At 32.3% G+C, this 19,520-nt stretch overlaps 1 protein-coding gene across 1 annotated transcript in view; it reads left to right on the top strand.

Annotated features, from left to right (window-relative positions):
• Positions 1 to 18,123, top strand: part of LOC126883030 (uncharacterized) — a 62,750-nt gene extending 44,627 nt beyond the window's left edge. The window contains exon 4 of the mRNA XM_050648217.1: positions 5,146 to 18,123. Within this exon, the coding sequence (XP_050504174.1) occupies positions 5,146 to 5,282 (137 nt within the window). The 3' untranslated portion in view covers positions 5,283 to 18,123. The remainder of the gene's footprint in view (positions 1 to 5,145) is intronic.
• The last annotated feature ends 1,397 nt before the right edge of the window (positions 18,124 to 19,520 follow it).

The raw sequence follows: 19,520 nt of genomic DNA, 5'->3' as shown, positions 1-19,520 counted from the left end.
ACCTACTTGTTTCTTGTTTCGCGTATTTTTTACAAAAGTTAAGTATCGGTTATATATTATGTTATATATAATAATATATTTTAAAATATATTATTATATATTTCCCATTTGAATATACTTGATTATAAAAATGCCACAAGAAAATAGCTTCAGAACAACATTAAGTATCGGTATTGTGATTTACTTACTCGCGTTCTAGTATGAGGTGGACTTACTTTTGAAGTACTAGCCTGTTCCTCCTCACGTTGTCTTTTCACTGCAGCGATTGAAGTTTTCCGAATGTATGATTTTCTGCAATTCACGTGTATTTTAACGGATTTTTAGTTCTTAAATACTCAATAAACTCATCACCTCTCTCGACATAAGCCTCGATTAAATTTGGCATTCCACGATCAACCACAACTGTTTTAGTTTCACTTAAAAGTTTATTGCAAATAAAGAAAAACTGAGACATTTTTAAAACTATAAAATTGTACAAATAACGGTAACGGTACTAAATGGTAGACGCTTGTAATAAGTACTTATATTCACTTGAACTGAACCTTTAGCACTAAAAGAAACAGATAATATTATGAACCAGACCTACGGACAATACTGTAGCCATTGCCGATAATAGACAATCTGTTCTTTTTTAAACAATGGTATAGCCAAATGTTTTTCAAGGCCACGTGGATAGAGGAAATTCAGTTTGGGACTGATTACCTTTTTAAGAAATATTTTCAGAATAGTATAATATACTATATAAAAGAGACACAAATAGGCATTTATACTTGTCTTAAGGACCACATATGTATATACGTGGCTTATATGTGCATATAATGTATAAAGTAACTTTTAAAATCGCGATATCTCAGGAATGGTAACTCTTCGGAAAAAAATTAAATTTATTTCGGAAAACGGTTAAACTTTGGTTTGAGGTTTTTTTTTGATAAAACTTACCGTTTTCGAAAAAAATCCAAAAAATCTCAAATTTTGACCTTTGACCCCGAATAACTTTTGACGCACACATGGGATCGATGGGGACTTTTTAAACTTTATTTGTTATGGTATACCCTAGCTCTCCACCAAAATTTGGCTCTCCGGCAATTTTTGTTATTTGCCAAGCATTTTGATGTCTAAGTTGACCGGATTAATAGCCCCATATGAAAAAATCAATTTTGGAAGAACTTGAGCACCGTCATGTAAAACCTCAACCGTCAAAAAAATGTGGGCCAATCAAATAATCGCAAACAATAGCACCTTTAACATTATAGATCACCTAGTTTGACTACGAGTGTTAACAAAGTAGGGATTTCTTGATGCATATTAATGAAAATTAGTATGAAAATTATAGTATTAATAACTGCGCGTCACAATCTGCAATTAGGAATGTGTTACTAAAAACTTCTTGGCTTAAAATGCTGTTAACATAACCTAGAAACTGTTACATCTGTTGTATATGGTTTTGATTTATGATTTGTGTGAGTTGTTTATTAAATAAAAATAATCTTGTTATAACGTATGGTCCTAAAGTTTTGGGAAAAATTTCACCTGGTCTGATTGAGAAGCAAAATGCATTTAACAAATAAGGCCATGGAATTGAAATGTCATCAGTTATTGACATTTAATAAACAAAGCAGAATATTTTGGTTTGTGCTCAGCAAAATGTCTTATAAAATTGATATTCGTCGAGGTGTTTATAATATGGTTGGGCGAATGTCGAAACGAGATATTGTTAATATTTATCGAGATCAAAACATAAGCAAATCGACAATTTATCGCACAATCAGAGAATGTGAAGAAGGGATACCATGTGTTAACTTGCGTAAAAGTGGCCGACCGCGGATTTTGAACCATATAAGAGAGACAAGACTGATTGAAGCAGCTAAGAACAAAATTGAGGTCTCACAGCGAAAACTGGCCAGAAGATTTCATGTTGGAAAGACTACAGTATACAGGACCCTATCGAGTAACAATATTATCTACCGGAAAAGAAGGAAAGCTCCAAAATACACAGAGGATCAATTAGAGAGAATTCCGAGATGTTGCCGCGCGTTAAGGCGAGTGCATTTCGTCAACAAGTTGATCGTGATGGACGATGAAAAATATTTTTCCACCTACCTCTACCGAAAGTATACTTTTCCTGACCTGATTGTAGGGAGCAAAGTTGTACTTTTCCTCCCTAGGGAGGAAAATATTTTTCCTCCCTAGGGAGGAAAAGTAAAAGTGACGTCATGGTATTTCATTCATGAAATATAACTTATTGACGCCCTGTACAATATCTATTTTCTATTACGTATGTATCTATAGATTTTAACGTTTATTTAAAAACACTCTGTATTTTGCAGAATGGTAAAAAACAGTAAATTGTTTACATTAATAATTTGACTTATATTTGACAGTTGACAGTTATAATGTACCTACTTGTTGGTTTTAGTTCTAATAAATTTTGTTGGTTAGTTACAAATAGTATATTAAGTATGGAGAACGGTAAGGGTTTTATACCGATCGAAGACAATTGTTTGGAGGAGGAGCGGAGCGACGACTCCAATTATTGTCTGAGATCGGTTACCCTTAACGTTCGACATGCTTATAACGTTTTTTGCACGATTGATACCATTATAAATTATAAAATTAAACATTTTCGTCATATTGACTAGTTTCATTCATTTTATCAAGATAGATACTGTGGTTGTTAGGTAGTAACTAGGGTGCATAACAACAATGGAGAATTGAGTTTTTATTTAGTTGTCAATAATTTTAAGTACAATTTTGATTATTATAAATTAAAATATGCGTCATGGATTAAAGCGTCATGGAGGTTGGCGTTCATCGACAGTGGCAGAAAGCTATGTAGAAGATTTTCTTCAAAATGAAATAGATTTTGCCGAAAAAATATTGTGCAATACTAGTAATACTACCAATGTATGCGATTCTGCAGGAGTTTCTGTTAGAAGTGAAACCACAGCCCAAACAAGTGGGATTTCATTAAATAATTTAACAAATTGTACCATAAGTTTCAATATTAATAAATAATTCGTTAGTTTTCTTTATTCTTTCAAAAAATCAATTAAAATTAAGAGATTTTTTAACTCGACGGTAAGTGAATTACTTACCGTCGAGTTGGAGTACTTACCGTCGAGTTGGATTACTTACCGTCGAGTTGCTAGTAAATGTCACCTACTGACGTAAAATCTGTCACGGTAAACAGTCAAAAATGATCAATCGTGCAAAAAATATATTAAGTAAAAATAAAAAAATGACTGGTTATTTGAGGAAGGTGGAAAAATCATATGTATAACATGGGAGTAAAGTGCCTTTTCCTACCTTGAATGATTACTGCCATCCGCTACGCGTCGGGCAGTAAACTTCATTCTCGGGAGGAAAAGTAGCACTTTCCTCCCTTGTTATACAAATAGCTATTACTTTGTCCAACTCTGAGATGAAGGGTAACGATGGGTTTTACACGAACGATTACGAAAATGTACCTGATGAAATAAAATTCAAAAGTAAGAAAAAATTTGAGGACAAAATTTTGGTATGGTGTGCAATTTCTGAGGCTGGCTTTACCTCACAGCCCTACATTGGTGTTGTTCGAGGCGAAGCCTTAAACGCAAATATTTATATTCAAAGATGTCTCTCTAAATTGCTTCAGTTTGTGAAAACACATCATGCAAATGATCAAATAGTCTTTTGGCCAGATCTTGCTTCATGTCATTACGCTAGGATCACAAGGGACTGGTACGAAACTAACAACATTACCTTTGTACCGAAAGCAGACAATCCCCCCAACCTACCTCAGGCTCGTCCAATTGAAGAGTTCTGGGCAATATTAAGTCGGAAAGTCTATAATAACGGATGGGAAGCACAAAATCAGGAACAGTTAAGACGCCGCATATATACAAAAATTAGAGAAATTGACGCCGAGGTCGTCCAAATGATGATGAAACGTGTCAGGGGAATTATTAGGCAAATCGAAAATAATGGTCCCTTGTCTGTCATTTGAATTTTGATTTATAATAAGGATAGTTAAGTTAAATTGTTGAATAATTTAATAAAAATATAAGATTATTGTGGTCAGAGTTATATGCTTTTGAAATTTTTCCCAAAACTTTAGGACCATACGTTATTACTACTCACAAGACATATTTTTTTGTAGGAATTTTACGATTCTTGTATATTAGGGAAATATGATAATTCCTTAATATCACATTTATTGCATATTGTTATGGTTTATATGCTGTGTTACTTATTTATTGAATTAAAATAATTTTGTTATATTATCACTCAATACTAACTTATGTATTTTTAGTAGAAAAATTGAATGTATTCCCGAAATTTGAAGTAAACTGAAAATATCTCGGAAACTGACGAGTTTAGATATAGGGAATGCTATATAAAAATGAAAGAATATCATAAGTACACTATTTAAAAAAATATAGGGTGATCCATTTAAAAAAATTGAGAAAATCGTAATTTGGTTTTGTAGTTCACCCTGTATACAAATATTTGTCAATGATTTCAATTAAACGTAACTTAAAAACTACAGTATATTTTTTATCTTATTATGCAAAACAAATTCTTGTTTATGAATTATTTCTTTATATACATGGTGTTAATCTCATAGGGATTTCGAAATAAAAATGGTCATAACTTGTTAAATACTCTGTATAGTAATGCAAAACCCTATATTATATGAACAGGAATTATGAGAGGAATATAAATATGAAAAAATATATAGGGTGTCCCATTTAAAAAATTATATGTTTGATATACCACGCAGTTATTGATCACCCTGTAGAAATGGGCATATTTTCCAAGCCTAGAGAATATCGTTGCCTACATTTTTTCTAACTAACTTTTTTCGATATTCTATACCATAATGGAATTATCGACCGATCCCGCACTAAAAACTCACCCTGTATATACCTACCTACTACTGATAGCCAAAAAAAATGCAACAACTTTCCCACTAGAGGGCTCCTAGAGTACAAATTGACTGAATTAATTGTACACAATGTAACCAATGAGATTTGCCAACGGTGTTTTTCAGAAAAAAAATTAATAACAGGAAAAATTAAAAACAAATTAAATTTTCTAATTGTATGAAGTTGCTATTATATATTTATTATATATTTTTAATTATTAACTCTTTAATATTTTTAGCTATCGAATGTGCTACATATTCAGATGTCTTACCACTCGTAATTGGATGCGTATTAGCTCTTCTGGTGTTCTTAGTACTGATTGTCTATATTGTAGGAAGACGCTATTGCGAAGCCAGGGGATATACTTCAATTTGAGTTGCAAGAACACTCCAAAACTCACAGATGGGAAGCGTTTTCCATAACATCTCGAGCACTATCTAAATTAATAACGAGAACATACAGTCTGGGAGGTAGTGTCAAATGTTTACGGTAATTTTAGCACGGATTCTATGAATTTATTTTGGTAGGTAGTACTTGTTTGATAACGAAAATATCTGCCAGCTGTATAGACGCAAAGTAGATGTAAAACTGTCAGCAAAGTAGATGTAAAAACCCCTACAACTTATATGTCAAATATGTCTTTCTATGCCTTACATCCATAACGGCCTAGTGGTTAGAATACCTGGCTCCTGACTTTCACCCAGGCTAGTCGGGCTCGATTCCCGGCGTCGGAAATCCTTTTTGTTTTTAAAATTGACATTTCGATTTAAAAAATAATTGTTTTTATAATATATATATATATATATATATATATATATATATATATATATATATATACGGGGTGTCATATCGGCTGACGCCGCATCCCCACACCTAACCGCCATCTATTTCTATCCTGGGCATCTTCCTCTTCCAAATCTCGGTGTTCCATGGCCTTCCTTATCGTGTCATTCCAGGATAGTCTTGGTCTTCCCCTTTTCTTCCTACCTGGAGGTTTCCATTTCAGGAGTTTCTTTGGCCATCGTTGGTCGTCCATTTTAAGTAAGTGACCGAACCATTTTAGGCTTCTTCTCTCGAGCCTGTCTACCGCTGTATCGTGTGCCTGCATTCTTCTTCTTATTTCTTCGTTACGTATTCTGTCCAATCGGGAGATTCCAGCACTTCTACGTGTGTAGTCCATTTCCACAGCATTGATCCTTCTTCTGGACTCTGCTGTTAATGTCCAGACTTCGCTTCCATACATGAGTACCGATTCCACAAATGTCTTCCCTATTCTTAATTTTGTAGTTCTGGATATATTTTTATCCCACCACACGGAATTCAAGCAACCTACTACCTTCCTACTTTGTTCAACTCGCCTTTGAATTTCTTTGTTGCCTAGGTCTTCTCTGTTTATTACAGTTCCCAGATATTTGAATTCTTCAACCTGTTTAATTGATGTGTTCATTGTTTTTATAATACCACGGTTTTATTATTTGTACGACACAATATAAAAAAGCATTATAAAAACAATTATTTTTCAAATCAAAATGTCAATTCGACTCGCCTGGTGAAAGCCAGGAGCTATTTATCTCCGAGCCTTACATCAATATTAGAGCAACTCAACTATTGCAACTCTTCATGCAACTATAACTTCTGATCTTCTTACGATAAAAACCTGGTCTGACTGTAATTTACTCTCCTTTAACGTGGCTAAGACAGTAGCATTATCCTATAAAGTTGCTTTTCAACCCCTGCTTGTTAATAAGAGGCAGATATCTACCGTCGATTCTGTAAAATTTCTTGGTATATTTTTAGACAGCAACCTCAAATGGCCACTTCATATCGATTTGTTAAGTAAGAAACTCTGCTATGCTATAAGATCTGTTTCGAAGGAACTCAATTTAGCATCTTCTAATATAACATATTTTCCTTTGTTCGAGTCTAATCTTCGATATGGTCTCCCTTTTTGGGGTTCTAGTACAGCTGCCCAATTTGATATTATTTTCAAATTACAAAAAAGAGCAATAAGATATCTGTTTGGCCTCAGAAGAACAACACATTGCAGAAGTTACTTTTAAGTTCACGGAATTTTAACTTTTCCATCTTTGTATAAGTATTTTAGAAACTGTTTGCTTAATTCGTAAACACCTGCATCTCTTTCCAGCAAAGCCTCATCATGACTACTCCACCAGAAATTCAACTTTTGATGTCTATTTACCGATCCCGTCCTCTGAGGTAGTAAAGAAATCTATATTATATTCCGCAAAAAAACTATACAACCATCTCCCTTTACAACTTAAATCTGCACATCTTTCCCCAAGTTCCGTAAAATGGCAAAAGCCCATCTATCTAAAAAACTATATTATTCAGTAGAAGAGTTTTTTAATGACTAACTAAGAAATTACAGTAATATATAAGTAACTAAAGTATATTTATCTATATTTGGGTGTCACATACAGCAGCTTTAACTTATTAGTTCATATGTTTGTATTTTATTATGTTGTATGTTAAATTTGCAATTTATATTAATTTTGCAATATATTGGTTTTGTTTTTTTGCTTCACTTTATTAACTTGTACATATATTTTATTTATATTGACGATTTATCTAATTTCAGAAAATTGTATTTGTTATTGTTATTTTTTTGACTCTATGTTAAGCTTTGTCCATAAAATTGTATAATTTTCAGTGACAATAAAGCATATTTCTATTCTATTCATAATGGCCTAGTGGTTAGAATGCCTACCTTCTGGCTTTCACCCAGGCGAGTCGAATTGACATTTTGATTTGAAAAATAATTGTTTTTATAATACTTTTTTATATTGTGTCGTATATAAATAATAAAAACGTGGTATTATAAAAACAATTATTTTTCCAATCGAAATGTCAATTTTAAAAACAAAAAGGATTTCCGACGCCGGGAATCGAACCCGACTCGCCTGGGTCAAAGTCAGGAGCCAGGTATTCTAACCACTAGGCCATTATATGAATGTAAGGCACGGAAATAAATATTTGACATATAAGTTGTCAAGGGCGGATCCAGGGAGCCATGGGGGCCATGGCCCCCTCCGAGAATTTAAAAAATATATAAATTTAAATATTTGCAGTTCAAATGTTTTTAGTTTCAAACAAATATACGTATGTACAAAACAGGGGATAAATAAGTCTTCTGACTAGAATTGAACAAAAGCAGTAACGGTAGCTTCAAGAATGACGCAAATCAAAATGTTGATAATTTTACAAAGTGCAAATTGTTGACATGACCTTGGCAGCCATCAAAATCGTATCAATTTCTATATTCTGTACACACAAAGAAAGAAAAAGAAATGAAGCGTTACTTGGGTCACGAGCACTTAGAAAAAAAGCGTTGGTTGGTGCTTTCGCATGTTCAAACAGGATTGTTTTGCAAGTATTGCGTTTTATCTTTCTAATGAAAAATCAAACGATGACAAAGCCTTCTCACGAAACCTTTAACATATTTCGCCAAACTAATGGGCAAAGACGGAGGCATGCAATCCCATGAAAAAACATCATACACCAAAGAGTGCGTTCAAGTTGGGCTAGATTTTTTACAAAGTTATCGCAACCCGCAAAAGTCAGTCATTAACCAGATAGACTCTTAAAGGTCCAAACAGATACAAGAAAATAGAGAAAGACGACCAATAATAGAGTCTATGTATAGTGTTCTTAGGTCGACAAAATATTTCTCTAAAGCCTGGGTTTCCTCGAAAGCGACACCGACAAACTGCGACCGTAACACTGCGATGAATGACGTCAGATTACGGTGAAAAATTCAAGGTTCTTCACTGCGGCAATGAAATTTGAAACTCAGCAAGCGGTGGTTTCCAACGCATCCTTGGAAACCACTGCTATTATTTTGCGTGGTACAGTTTTTTATGACGTCATCCATCGCAGTGTTACGGTCGCAGTTTGTCGGTGCCGCTTTCGAGAAAACCAAGGCTTAAGAGGCCATCGTAATGATGGCCTTCTGCTTCTGGACGATGATGCTGGATCTAGCAATGAGGGGAATTATTAAGGTTTAAAATCGCATCAGAAGATAAGACTCTTAAACAACACCGATCCTCAGCATCTTCAACATACATTAGCAGCACCACTTTTCAAGTCAATTGATAATATGTTGTGGCGAAGAAATAATTGAACAAATAATGAATCAGGTTCAAAGTGCAAATTATTACTCTGTCATATCTGACGAAAAGACTGGCGTATCTCACGTGAAACAGCTTTTTCTAAATTTGAGATACATACACAATAACAGCATTCGTGAAGATTTGTCAAATTCATAGACGCTTATGAGAACATAAAAATAATTAGTGAAAATCAAGAAAGAGGGGAAGAACAAGGCCTGACCAGAGAAGCATTGGGAAAAATAGTATTAAACTTGTTAAAAGAACTGCACTTGAATCCGAAAAAATGTGTAGGAATCGGTACTGACTTTAATAATACTTTAAGAACGATAAGTTTTGAATGACTTTATGGCACTGAAAAGTGTGTGAAAAGTGCCTTAAAATTCACCATTGTAACCCTATTTTTTTAAAATTACCTCCAGACCCCAAGGTACCCCTCCCCAAAAAAAGGTCATGGCCCCTCCCGAAAATCGGTCCTGGGTCCGCCCTTGTAAGTTGTAGGGTTTTTCCATCTTCTTTCATATTTTATCTTTTCTTGCCTAAAGGCCCCGGTTTTGGGCCAGCTGACACACATTTGTTAATAAGCTTTGGAACAACTGCCTTTATAAAAAAAAAACAGCCATGCTAAAATGCTCCGATCAAACTTGACGCTACCTCCCGGACTAATACTTTATTATTTGATGTGTATTTTATTATCTAGTTAACGTTGCTATTATCTGTCAAATGTCACTGTGATCGGTTTTTCTCTAGTATGAACCTTTTAGTCTAGATTATTTTCGTTTATTATGTTTTAAAACCGAAGATCTGAAACAAAATTTAATGTTAAATAGTATTTTTTAAATTTAGTTTTTAGCTCGTACTGTGATAAATTAAGGATAGTCTAATCTATAGTGGTATAATGACAAATTGACATCTTATATTATATAGGTACTGAAGAAGTTGCCTAACTCTATGAATGAAGTATGACTTCTCTCTAGTAGAGTACTCTTATGAGTTTCATTCCTTTAAGCCTTGTAGAACTTTTTGTAGAATTTTTGAAATAGCGAACTTCAAAAATAAGCTTTCATTTGATTGCGTACCGACCGAGACGTATTAAAATGTCTGGGATCTACCCAGCCTGGATTAAATTTTGAAACCTATTATAAAGTATAGTAATCCATATCAACAGTATCACACTACAGTAATAAATTACATTTATTTGTGGCAAATAGGTTTAAGTTGTGTTTATTTTGTCTTATCTTAAACAGAGTGACGATCTTGTCATCGATTATAAATACGTATTTACAGTAAATATTTGATTAGCTAAAGCATAGGCGTAACCAGGATGATCCTAAGGGGGGGTTACATCTACCTGAAAGGGGGGGTTACAACTACTGGAAATATCTGAGGGATATGATGTTAAGCGTATAGAGCTGAAAGTACATCCCAATGGGGGGGTTACAACCCCCAAAACCCCCCCTGGTTACGCCTATGAGCTAAAGTAAAAATGTATTGAATGAAAAAGACAGTATCTTTACTCATATTTGAGTATTAGGAACATTCTTTTCTTTCGGACCTTTTTTCTAGACGAATGAAAGCGGAATGTGACTGCATATTGTAGAGTCCTTTTCGCTTTCTTTATTCATCTCTTGTTCTTATAAATTGTAAAAGGCAGAGAATAAGGATGTATCAGAAAGAAGTTCCAACAAGAAAAGTTTTCAGATTTAAATAATTATTTACTATTTTATTTTAATAGTGATTTTTTTATCTGAGACTTTTCGCTTTTCTAAAAATCTATTATGTTTTATAGCAATTTATTTAAATAATTCCTTTTTTTTATTCGTGTTTAATATTACACTGAATTTCTGTAGAAAAGAAAATTTTTCTCCGAAAAGTACTTTACCAATTATACCAATTACAACAGGAGTTTTTACTTTGGTGTTAAACGTTGTCTATATTTTCATTTTTGGCCGGTTGTATTTCTTATGTACGGCCTTGCCCTAGGATGTGTAATCTCAATTGTTGAACAATCTTCTTAAAAAAGCTCTCTCATAAGTCTGGAGATCTTGATTAACAACAGGTTGATTATTAATTTTTTTCGCCCAATCGGTATATCGGAGCGTGGAGATAGTCTCCTTTAAATTGTAATCTGTCGGACTAATACTCCAGGGTAATAAGCTAGAATTAGACCATGTTTGAGACACTCAAAGATCCAGATAGCTGACTACTTTTTTAGTTATTATAGACCTATAGGAAAAAACCTACCTGTTTCCTGCCTAGAGTTCGCGTCCGTTTTTAATTATTAACAATTTAGTGCAAAAAACGCGATTTTTTCGATTTTTTGCACCCCATTAAAAACCTAAATAGTTAACATAAAATTACAAAATTTAATTTTTTTAGAACATTAAAAAACCTTCAAAATGTCGATTTTTGAAAGTTAAAAAGTTAATTTGTTGCTACGCAAACTGCAAAATAAGTGAAAATTGTTATTTGTCGATAACTTTTACTCAAACTACCTTAGAACTTAATGTTTCACCCAAAGTTGGGTATTGGGGTACTTAACAAACCCTCAAAATTTGAGATCGATCCATTAGTTAGTTTAAGAGTTATTCTAATTGTTTATCCCAGAGACCTTTATTTTGCAATATCATAAGACAGAAAATAATGAAGATATGGCAATTCTGCGTATGCCAAATGAAAGTAGAAAACTGACGCTATTAAAATTTACTAAAAGAAGATAAAAAGTATCTAATATAGTCAAAAATCCTAATGACAAATTGGTGAAATTTTGTAGTTTTTAAACATTTAGAATAACTTTAAAAATGTTGTCCGTAGAAAAAGTCATTTTACATATTAGAAAATCTGGCATTTTACACGAATTTTTAAAGATGTAGTTCAATTGGTGACTAGTCGTGGTAAGTGAAGGGGGAGCTGGGAGCCGACAAATGCACGAGTTCAAAAACTAAAAAGGCACTATCATTTTCTATATCTCGAGATCTACTGAATATATTTTGATCGTTCTTTTTTTAACGTGTATGTAATTTTTCTGTACATTACAAATATGCAATTTGTCTAGACATTTATTAATTAATAAACAGTCCAATTTGTTTAAACAATTTTTGAAAAAATAATTTTTTTCCAAAAATCCATGATTTTAATCATACTATCATTATTAATCATAGAAAACGTTAAGCTATACTTTAAAAAATAAATTATCTTCAATCAATAATTATCTAATAAAAATCATTTATTTGTTAAAATGTACTTTAACTTTTTCTATGATCATTAATGATACCATGATTAAAAAAATAGATTTTTGTAAAAAAAATATTTTTTCAAGAATTGTTTAAACAAATTAGACTATTTATTAATTAATAAATTTATAAACAAATTGCATATTTGTAATGTACGTAGAAATTAGATACAAATTAAAAAAAGAAAGATCAAAATCCATGGAGTTTATCCGGAGATACAGAAAATTATATTCGTTTGAAATTGCTTTTTCGGTATTTTAACTTGGTGGATTTGTAGGTTCCCAATAATAATCGTTTGAACTACATTTTTGAAAAATCGTAGAGGGTGCTATGAAGGTACAATGTCTGTGCAAATTTTTTAACAAAAAATACAAATCCCATTCTTTAAAATGACATTATTGATATTCCTTAATTATTATAAACAAATTAGCTGTGAATTTAAAAAAACATATGGCTAACTTTGTCCCACATGAACCCATGCTAATTTTTTTTATTTGAAAATTCGTGTTAAAATACTATCTTTTCGAATATATAAAAAGATTGTTTTTACGGACAACATTTTTAAAGTTATTCTAATTTATAAACTACAAAATTTCCAAAATTTGGCATTAAAATTTTTGACTATATTAATTATTTTTTTATCTTTTTTAATACATTTTGATACCAGTGGCGTAGCTGACAGGCCCGCAGGGCCCGCCTTAAAGCCTTCAAGCTTAATTCTTCTACTTTCTTTACATTAGGGCCCAAAACATATTTTCCTAATAGGTATCAAAATAGAGAATTTGGAAGGAAGTAGGTAATGAAGCGAGTACCTAATTGACCTAACTCTTTTTGGGTTCAATTTAGCGTTTCGTGGACATGTTGGTAGTTTAGATGAAAGTAAACCCCAAAAAGGTAGTTTTTTGTCGGTAGTTCTTTTACTAGCTAAATATGATCCTGTTTCAGCTAAATTAATCGATAAAAACAATATCTAAAAATCAATTACTTGAGCCCCCAAATAAAAAACGAAGTTATAAATTTGTTGGCTCAAGAAACTGAAAACAAATTAATTAATTTAATTTAAAAAGTTGTTGTTATTAAATAATTCTTGATAATACTCAAGATATTTCAGAACCCGATCAGCTTAGTTTTATTTTCCGGTATGTAAAAATAACTTGAGATGAAAATAATTTACCTTCCAAAGCAGAAGTTATTGAAAGTTGTTTTGAGATTTACTCGCATATTAGACCAAAGTGAAGAAGGTCTTGTAAATGAAATTTTAAAATTTATACAATCAAAGCACTTTTCAGTACACAACTGTAGAGGAAAGGGGTATGATGGGGCAAGCGTTATGAGTGGTGTATATTCAGGCGTACAAAGGCACATAACTGACATTGAAAAAACAGCTTAATATGTTCATTGCGCATCCCATAATCTGAACCTAGTGTTAAATGCTGACGTTGCTGGTGTACAAGAGTTGGTTTTTTTAGGATATAATTAAAAGATTATGTTTTTTTATTGCAAGTATTAAAAGATGGGATGTACCATGTACTCTTATGACTTTGGATTCATCGCGTTTGCCAACACTTAAAAGGTTATGTGAAACCTGGTGGTCATCCAGGCATGATGCTGATATGGCTTTGCGTCGAGTTTTCCGACAAGTAATGAAATCTTTAACGAAAATTTCATGATTCGAGAAATGAGAAATTTGTTTTTCGAAACTTTAGCAGAAGCGGTAGGAATAGCAGAATAATGGGGTATTATACCGGAATTTAAAAATAAACGGATAAAACGTATAAAAAAATGTTACGATTAGTTCAGCTGCGACGAAAAATAACTTGTAGCAGAAAAGTTTTTAAATTAATGTTTTCAATGTAAAGGACATCGCGCACATCTTATTAGACAAGGCGGAAACGGCGGGTTCGTTCGGAAAAATATTCCCATGAGATATTTGTGCATAATCACATTCGTGAGACATCCCAGAATAAGGTTCAAGAAGTCGCCCACGTGAAAAGTGGGCCAATTTTTTTTTAACAATTTTTTTTAATCAAATTGCAAAAAATCAATACTTTTGGCCCGGACTAATTTTTTTTAGGTTTTTTGGATCATTTTGGACAAAAAAGGTCTCTTATAATTTTTCTCCAAAGTTGATCTTTTTCGAGTTATAAGCAATCTAAAATTTGAAAAACGCGAAAATGGCCATTTTTAAGACTTAATAACTCGGTTAAAAATTATTATTATGAAAGTCAGAAAGTAACTAAATCAAAGTTTAAAGTCTCCGCTACATGATCCTGAAGAAATCTGTGTCATTAATTTACTACTAAGCTGTTATTTTTAATTAATATCAATGAGCGATTAGATCGTATTGACGCGGTTGTAAATGTGAGTGCGAGTAAGATGCACAATTGGACTGCTGGAATGGCTTCTCTCTCGCACTCAGCATTTACATACGTCGCACACGTGCATGGCGCTTATTATTATTACTTAAAAATAACAGCTTAGTAATAAAATAATGACAAAAATTTCTTCAGGATCTTGTAGGGGGGACTTTAAACTTTGATTTAGTCATATATTGACTTTCATAATAATAACTTTTAACTTAGTTATTAAGCCTTGAAAATCGCCATTTTTCGTTTTTTTTCAATTTTAAATTGCTTATAAGTCGAAAACGATCAACTTTAGAGAAAAATTATAAGAGATCTTTTTCGTCCAGAATGGTCCAAAAAATTAAAGAAAAAATTGTTCGAGCCAAAAATATTGATTTTTGCAATTTGATTAAAAAAAAAATTGTTAAAAAAAATTGGCCCACTTTTCACGTGGGCGACTTCTTGAACCTTATTCTGGGATGTCTGACGAATGTGATTATGCAAAAAAATCTCATGGGAATATTTTTCCCTTCGAACCCGCCGTTTTCGCCTTGTCTATATGGAAAATATAATGTCACTCAAATGCAATAAAATTTATACGAATAGATTCGTTTTAAATTAACGGTCAAATCTTATCATTGCGCTAACTCTTAATTATGATTAATTACGGCGCAAATTGCAATTAAAGTTTATCGAAATCACATTTTTGGAGTCAGTAAAAGTGTCAGTTACAATCACTATTGCTCTGGGTGCTATTCAAAAGAGCTTAAACCCCGCTGGGCCTAAGCGGATTAGTGAAACTAATCCGCTGATTTATGGAGTACCGACAATTTGGGTATTTTAAAATATTTTTTCTCTCTCTAACTTATGTACGTACCCATTTGATTTCAGATTTATTTATATCAATTTCTGCTCTTATTATTAAAAATATAGAGTTGGCGCAATGATAAGATTTGACCGTTAATTTAAAACGAATCTATTCGTATAAATTTTATTGAATTTGAGTGACATTCTATTTTCCATAAGATGTGTGCGATGTCCTTTAGATATAATATTGCAACAATTTACTAATAGGTTTGTCGGATTAAGAGACATGTATAATAGGCTTTCATGTCTATTCCCAAAAAATCTATTCACACTAACTGATGAAGACTTATCAAAAAAAAGGCCAAATATTGGCATTTACACATATTTTAGTAATTATACTGTTTTAGTTGTCGTTGGATTACAAGTTGGATTAAAAATGAACCACACAAAAACACAAATCATGACAAATCTGGTGTTAAGCGAAAAAATTTCAGTAAATGGCATGCATATTGAAGAAACCACCTCTTATAAGTACTTAGGGCATGAGATTAGCTATGTCTGTAAGTCAAAACTGCCTATGTGTCTCAAAAGAATTTGATCAGTGCGTGTTGCTAGTATTTACAATATATGGTGCAGAAACTTTAACAGTAACCAAGAAAACAAGAAATAAAATTTGAGTTACACAAAGACCAATGGAATGCTCGATATTAGGCATTTCTTGTAGGGATCGGATTATGAACAAGGAAATAAGATGGAGAACAGGAGTGACAGATGCCATAGAAAGAATTATGACCCTTAAGTGGAACTGGGCGGGGCACATAGCTAGAATGTCGGATAACAGATGGACAGAGCGAATAATACACTGGATACCAACACAAGAAGCATACCGTAATAGAGGTCTGATGACATAAAACGGATCGACAAAAATTGGATGCAAACATCACAAAATAAGAAAACATGGAAAAGACTAATGGAGACCTATATCCAGCAGTGGATAGATCCGGGTTGAATGATGATGAATTGTCGTTATGTTTATAATACGGGATCCCACAAGAATTGTCGCGGGGGGGCACCAATCTTCACCTACGCCACTGTTTGATACTATCACTTTTCTACTTTCATTTGGCAAACTCAGAATTGCCCTATCTTCGTTATTTTCTGTCTTATCTTATTGCAAAATAAAGGTCTCTGAGATAAACAAATAGAATAACTCTTAAAATAATTAATGGATCAGTCTCAAATTTTGAAGGTTTGTTAAGTACGCCAATACCCAACTTTTGGTGAAACACTAAAGTTTTAAGGTAGTTTTAGTAAAAGTTATTAATAAATAACGATTTTCACTTATTTTGCAGTTTGCGTAGCAACAAATTAACTTTCAAAAATATGCATTTTGAAGGTTTTTCATGCCTGGTTTCACCAACAGATCTTAAGCTCCAGATTAGCTAAGCTCTACTTATAGATAAGGCCTCCTTGAGTATCACTTACGTTGCACAATAATTTTAGATTTTTACCTTATTATCAATTATATCTATTATTATATTATGGTATTCTTATTGTAATATATTATAATTATATTATATTAGTTCTTATGATATTCTCGACTTAAGCTTAAGATCTGTTGGTGCAACCGGGCATCTCAATGTTCTAAAAAACTTAATGTTGTAATTTTATGTCAACTATTTAGCTTTTGAATAGAGTGCAAAAAATCGAAAAAAACCGCAATTTTTGCACTAAATTGTTAATAATTAAAAAACGGACGCGAACTCTAGGCAGGAAACAGGTAGGTTTTCTTCCTATATGTCTACAATAACTAAAAAAGTAGTCAGCTACCTGTATCTTTGAATGTCCCCAGAAAATCCTTATTACTCTGGACTATAATACAGCCTATCATAAGTGTAATACTACTTCCCCAAGCGAATCTTTTAGTAGCCTGGTTAGGTTGCTACTTCTATCAGGATTAAACCCATGCTGGAATTTTTCGTCTTCAAGACTACTGATTACGTTTCCCAGTGTAAAGTTGTAAAGAGCCCTGTACATAAAAAATAAAACTGAATTGCATCATGTGTGTAATTAGTAGTTAATTTAGTTTCTATTTATCATATATTTTTTTCTATTTAAGTACAGTGGAACCCCGATTATCCGGGTGCGGATTATCCGTGCTGCGGATTATCCGTGCTATGATTTTCTATTACTCAAGTTGCGTTTTTGAGGTTTTATCAAAATAGCGTCATCGTAAATCACTTGACGGAAACTCTATATGACGAAAGAGAGACTCATAATGAAAGATTTATTTTTTTCTGTTATTTTTTATGGTAGTTACTATGTATGTGTATTGTGTATACGTACATATGTATTATACATAAGAAATACATGTTCGGAGTATCCGTGCTTTTCAATTATCCGTGCCACCCTTCGGTCCCGACGAGCACGGATAATCGGGGTTCTACTGTATGTTAATAATGAAATTTGATCGTCATTCTGTTTTATTTTTGTTTTGGTGTTGGTGATTACGAATTTAGTTCTAGTTTTTTGAGCTTCTACCTGGTCTAAAGGCGTGAAAGTCCATTGGGATTTATTGGGTTTAGACAATTTTCATTAAAAAATTATATATAGGTAGGTACCATGTTTCTGTTTATGCCAAGCAAATTTTCGAATACTAAGGATATATTTTACGTACACGAAAATAAAAAGTTGCCGAATTTTACTATTTGTTTGATTGTCAATGAATATATAATAGATAAAGGTTTGAATATGTTATCTCTTCGTTTTAAATATTCGTCATGCCCTTCTAGTCCAGGCTGTATCGTCGCCCATAATAGGGAACTTGCATAAATTTTTAAATTCGAAAAAAATGTTATAAATCAAAACACAACATAATTTAAAACATGTATCAAAGATAAAAAAGTTTTGTTTGTCTTTCGTTTGGCCCCTAAAGACGATTAAAAATTCAAATTAAAACAGGTGGTCCAAAACGCCTCGTGACGTCACTTGGTTTTACATTTACATTTTTCCATTAAAATAAACAGAATTTTAAATTAGACGTTATAAACGTCACTAGAAAATACATTTATGTGACGTTACAAGTGTTTTTGATCGTTTGAACTATTCATAGAAAAATTCGTACTTTTACAAAATGGTTTTATTTTCAATAGTAAACCTTCGTTCCTTTCCTTCAAAAACAGTATAAAACTACAATTTTAACAAACTGGTATATATTATTACAATGACATACGATAAATGTCATTAGAATATAAATATTTTTGACTTATTCCACGACAATGAGCTTGCCAAATACCCAAGTAGGTGGAGGCCAATAAACTAAAGAAGGAGAAGAAGAATATACCTAAATATAAGGTTGTGTCTAGGTATACGTTACCGTGTACGCAAATAAAAAAGTTAGAGTGTCAGTGATTTCTTATTTTTTATTTGTTTAGTGTTTGTTTTTAAATTAACTACGGAGTGTGGACAATTATTTAGTTCTTTTAATGAGTTTAAGAACATTTTAAAACAGTACGAAAAAGATAAGAGACTATAAATTAATATATATATTTTTTAGTTATAAATGAAATAGTATGTATTACCGTAAAAGATTAAAATAAAAAGAAGACCTAAAGCTTTCACAATAATAATTAACTTGTTCTGAAGCTATTATCCTTGTGGCATTTTTGTAATCAACTATTCTAAATGGGAACTAAGCCACAATTTAACCAAAAAATGATTTTATTAACGTTTCGGCGTCTAAATCGGACGTCGTTGTCAAAATACAAAATATTATTAAATTAAACAAAAATGGTGTTGCTTGGTAAAAAATTTTTCTAATAATTTATTTAATCTGACTAATTTTTGTATTTTGACAATGACATCCGATTTGGACGTCGAAACGTTAATAAAATCATTTTTTTAGTTAAATTGTGGCTTATTTCCCATTTAGAATAGTTGGTTATAATAATTAACTTACGTATAAAAATTATTTTAACAATATTTTTTACGTGTTATGTCAACTAAATACATATATTTATTTTGCTAACCTAAATATATACTTTAGTATATACATTGATTTATTACAATTAAGTTTGAAACATCTGAATAGTTCTGTTTTAA

Source organism: Diabrotica virgifera, chromosome 4, assembly GCF_917563875.1.
Source record: "Diabrotica virgifera virgifera chromosome 4, PGI_DIABVI_V3a".
NCBI lineage: Eukaryota > Metazoa > Arthropoda > Insecta > Coleoptera > Chrysomelidae > Diabrotica > Diabrotica virgifera.
This window is presented reverse-complemented; position numbering and strand designations above follow the sequence as displayed.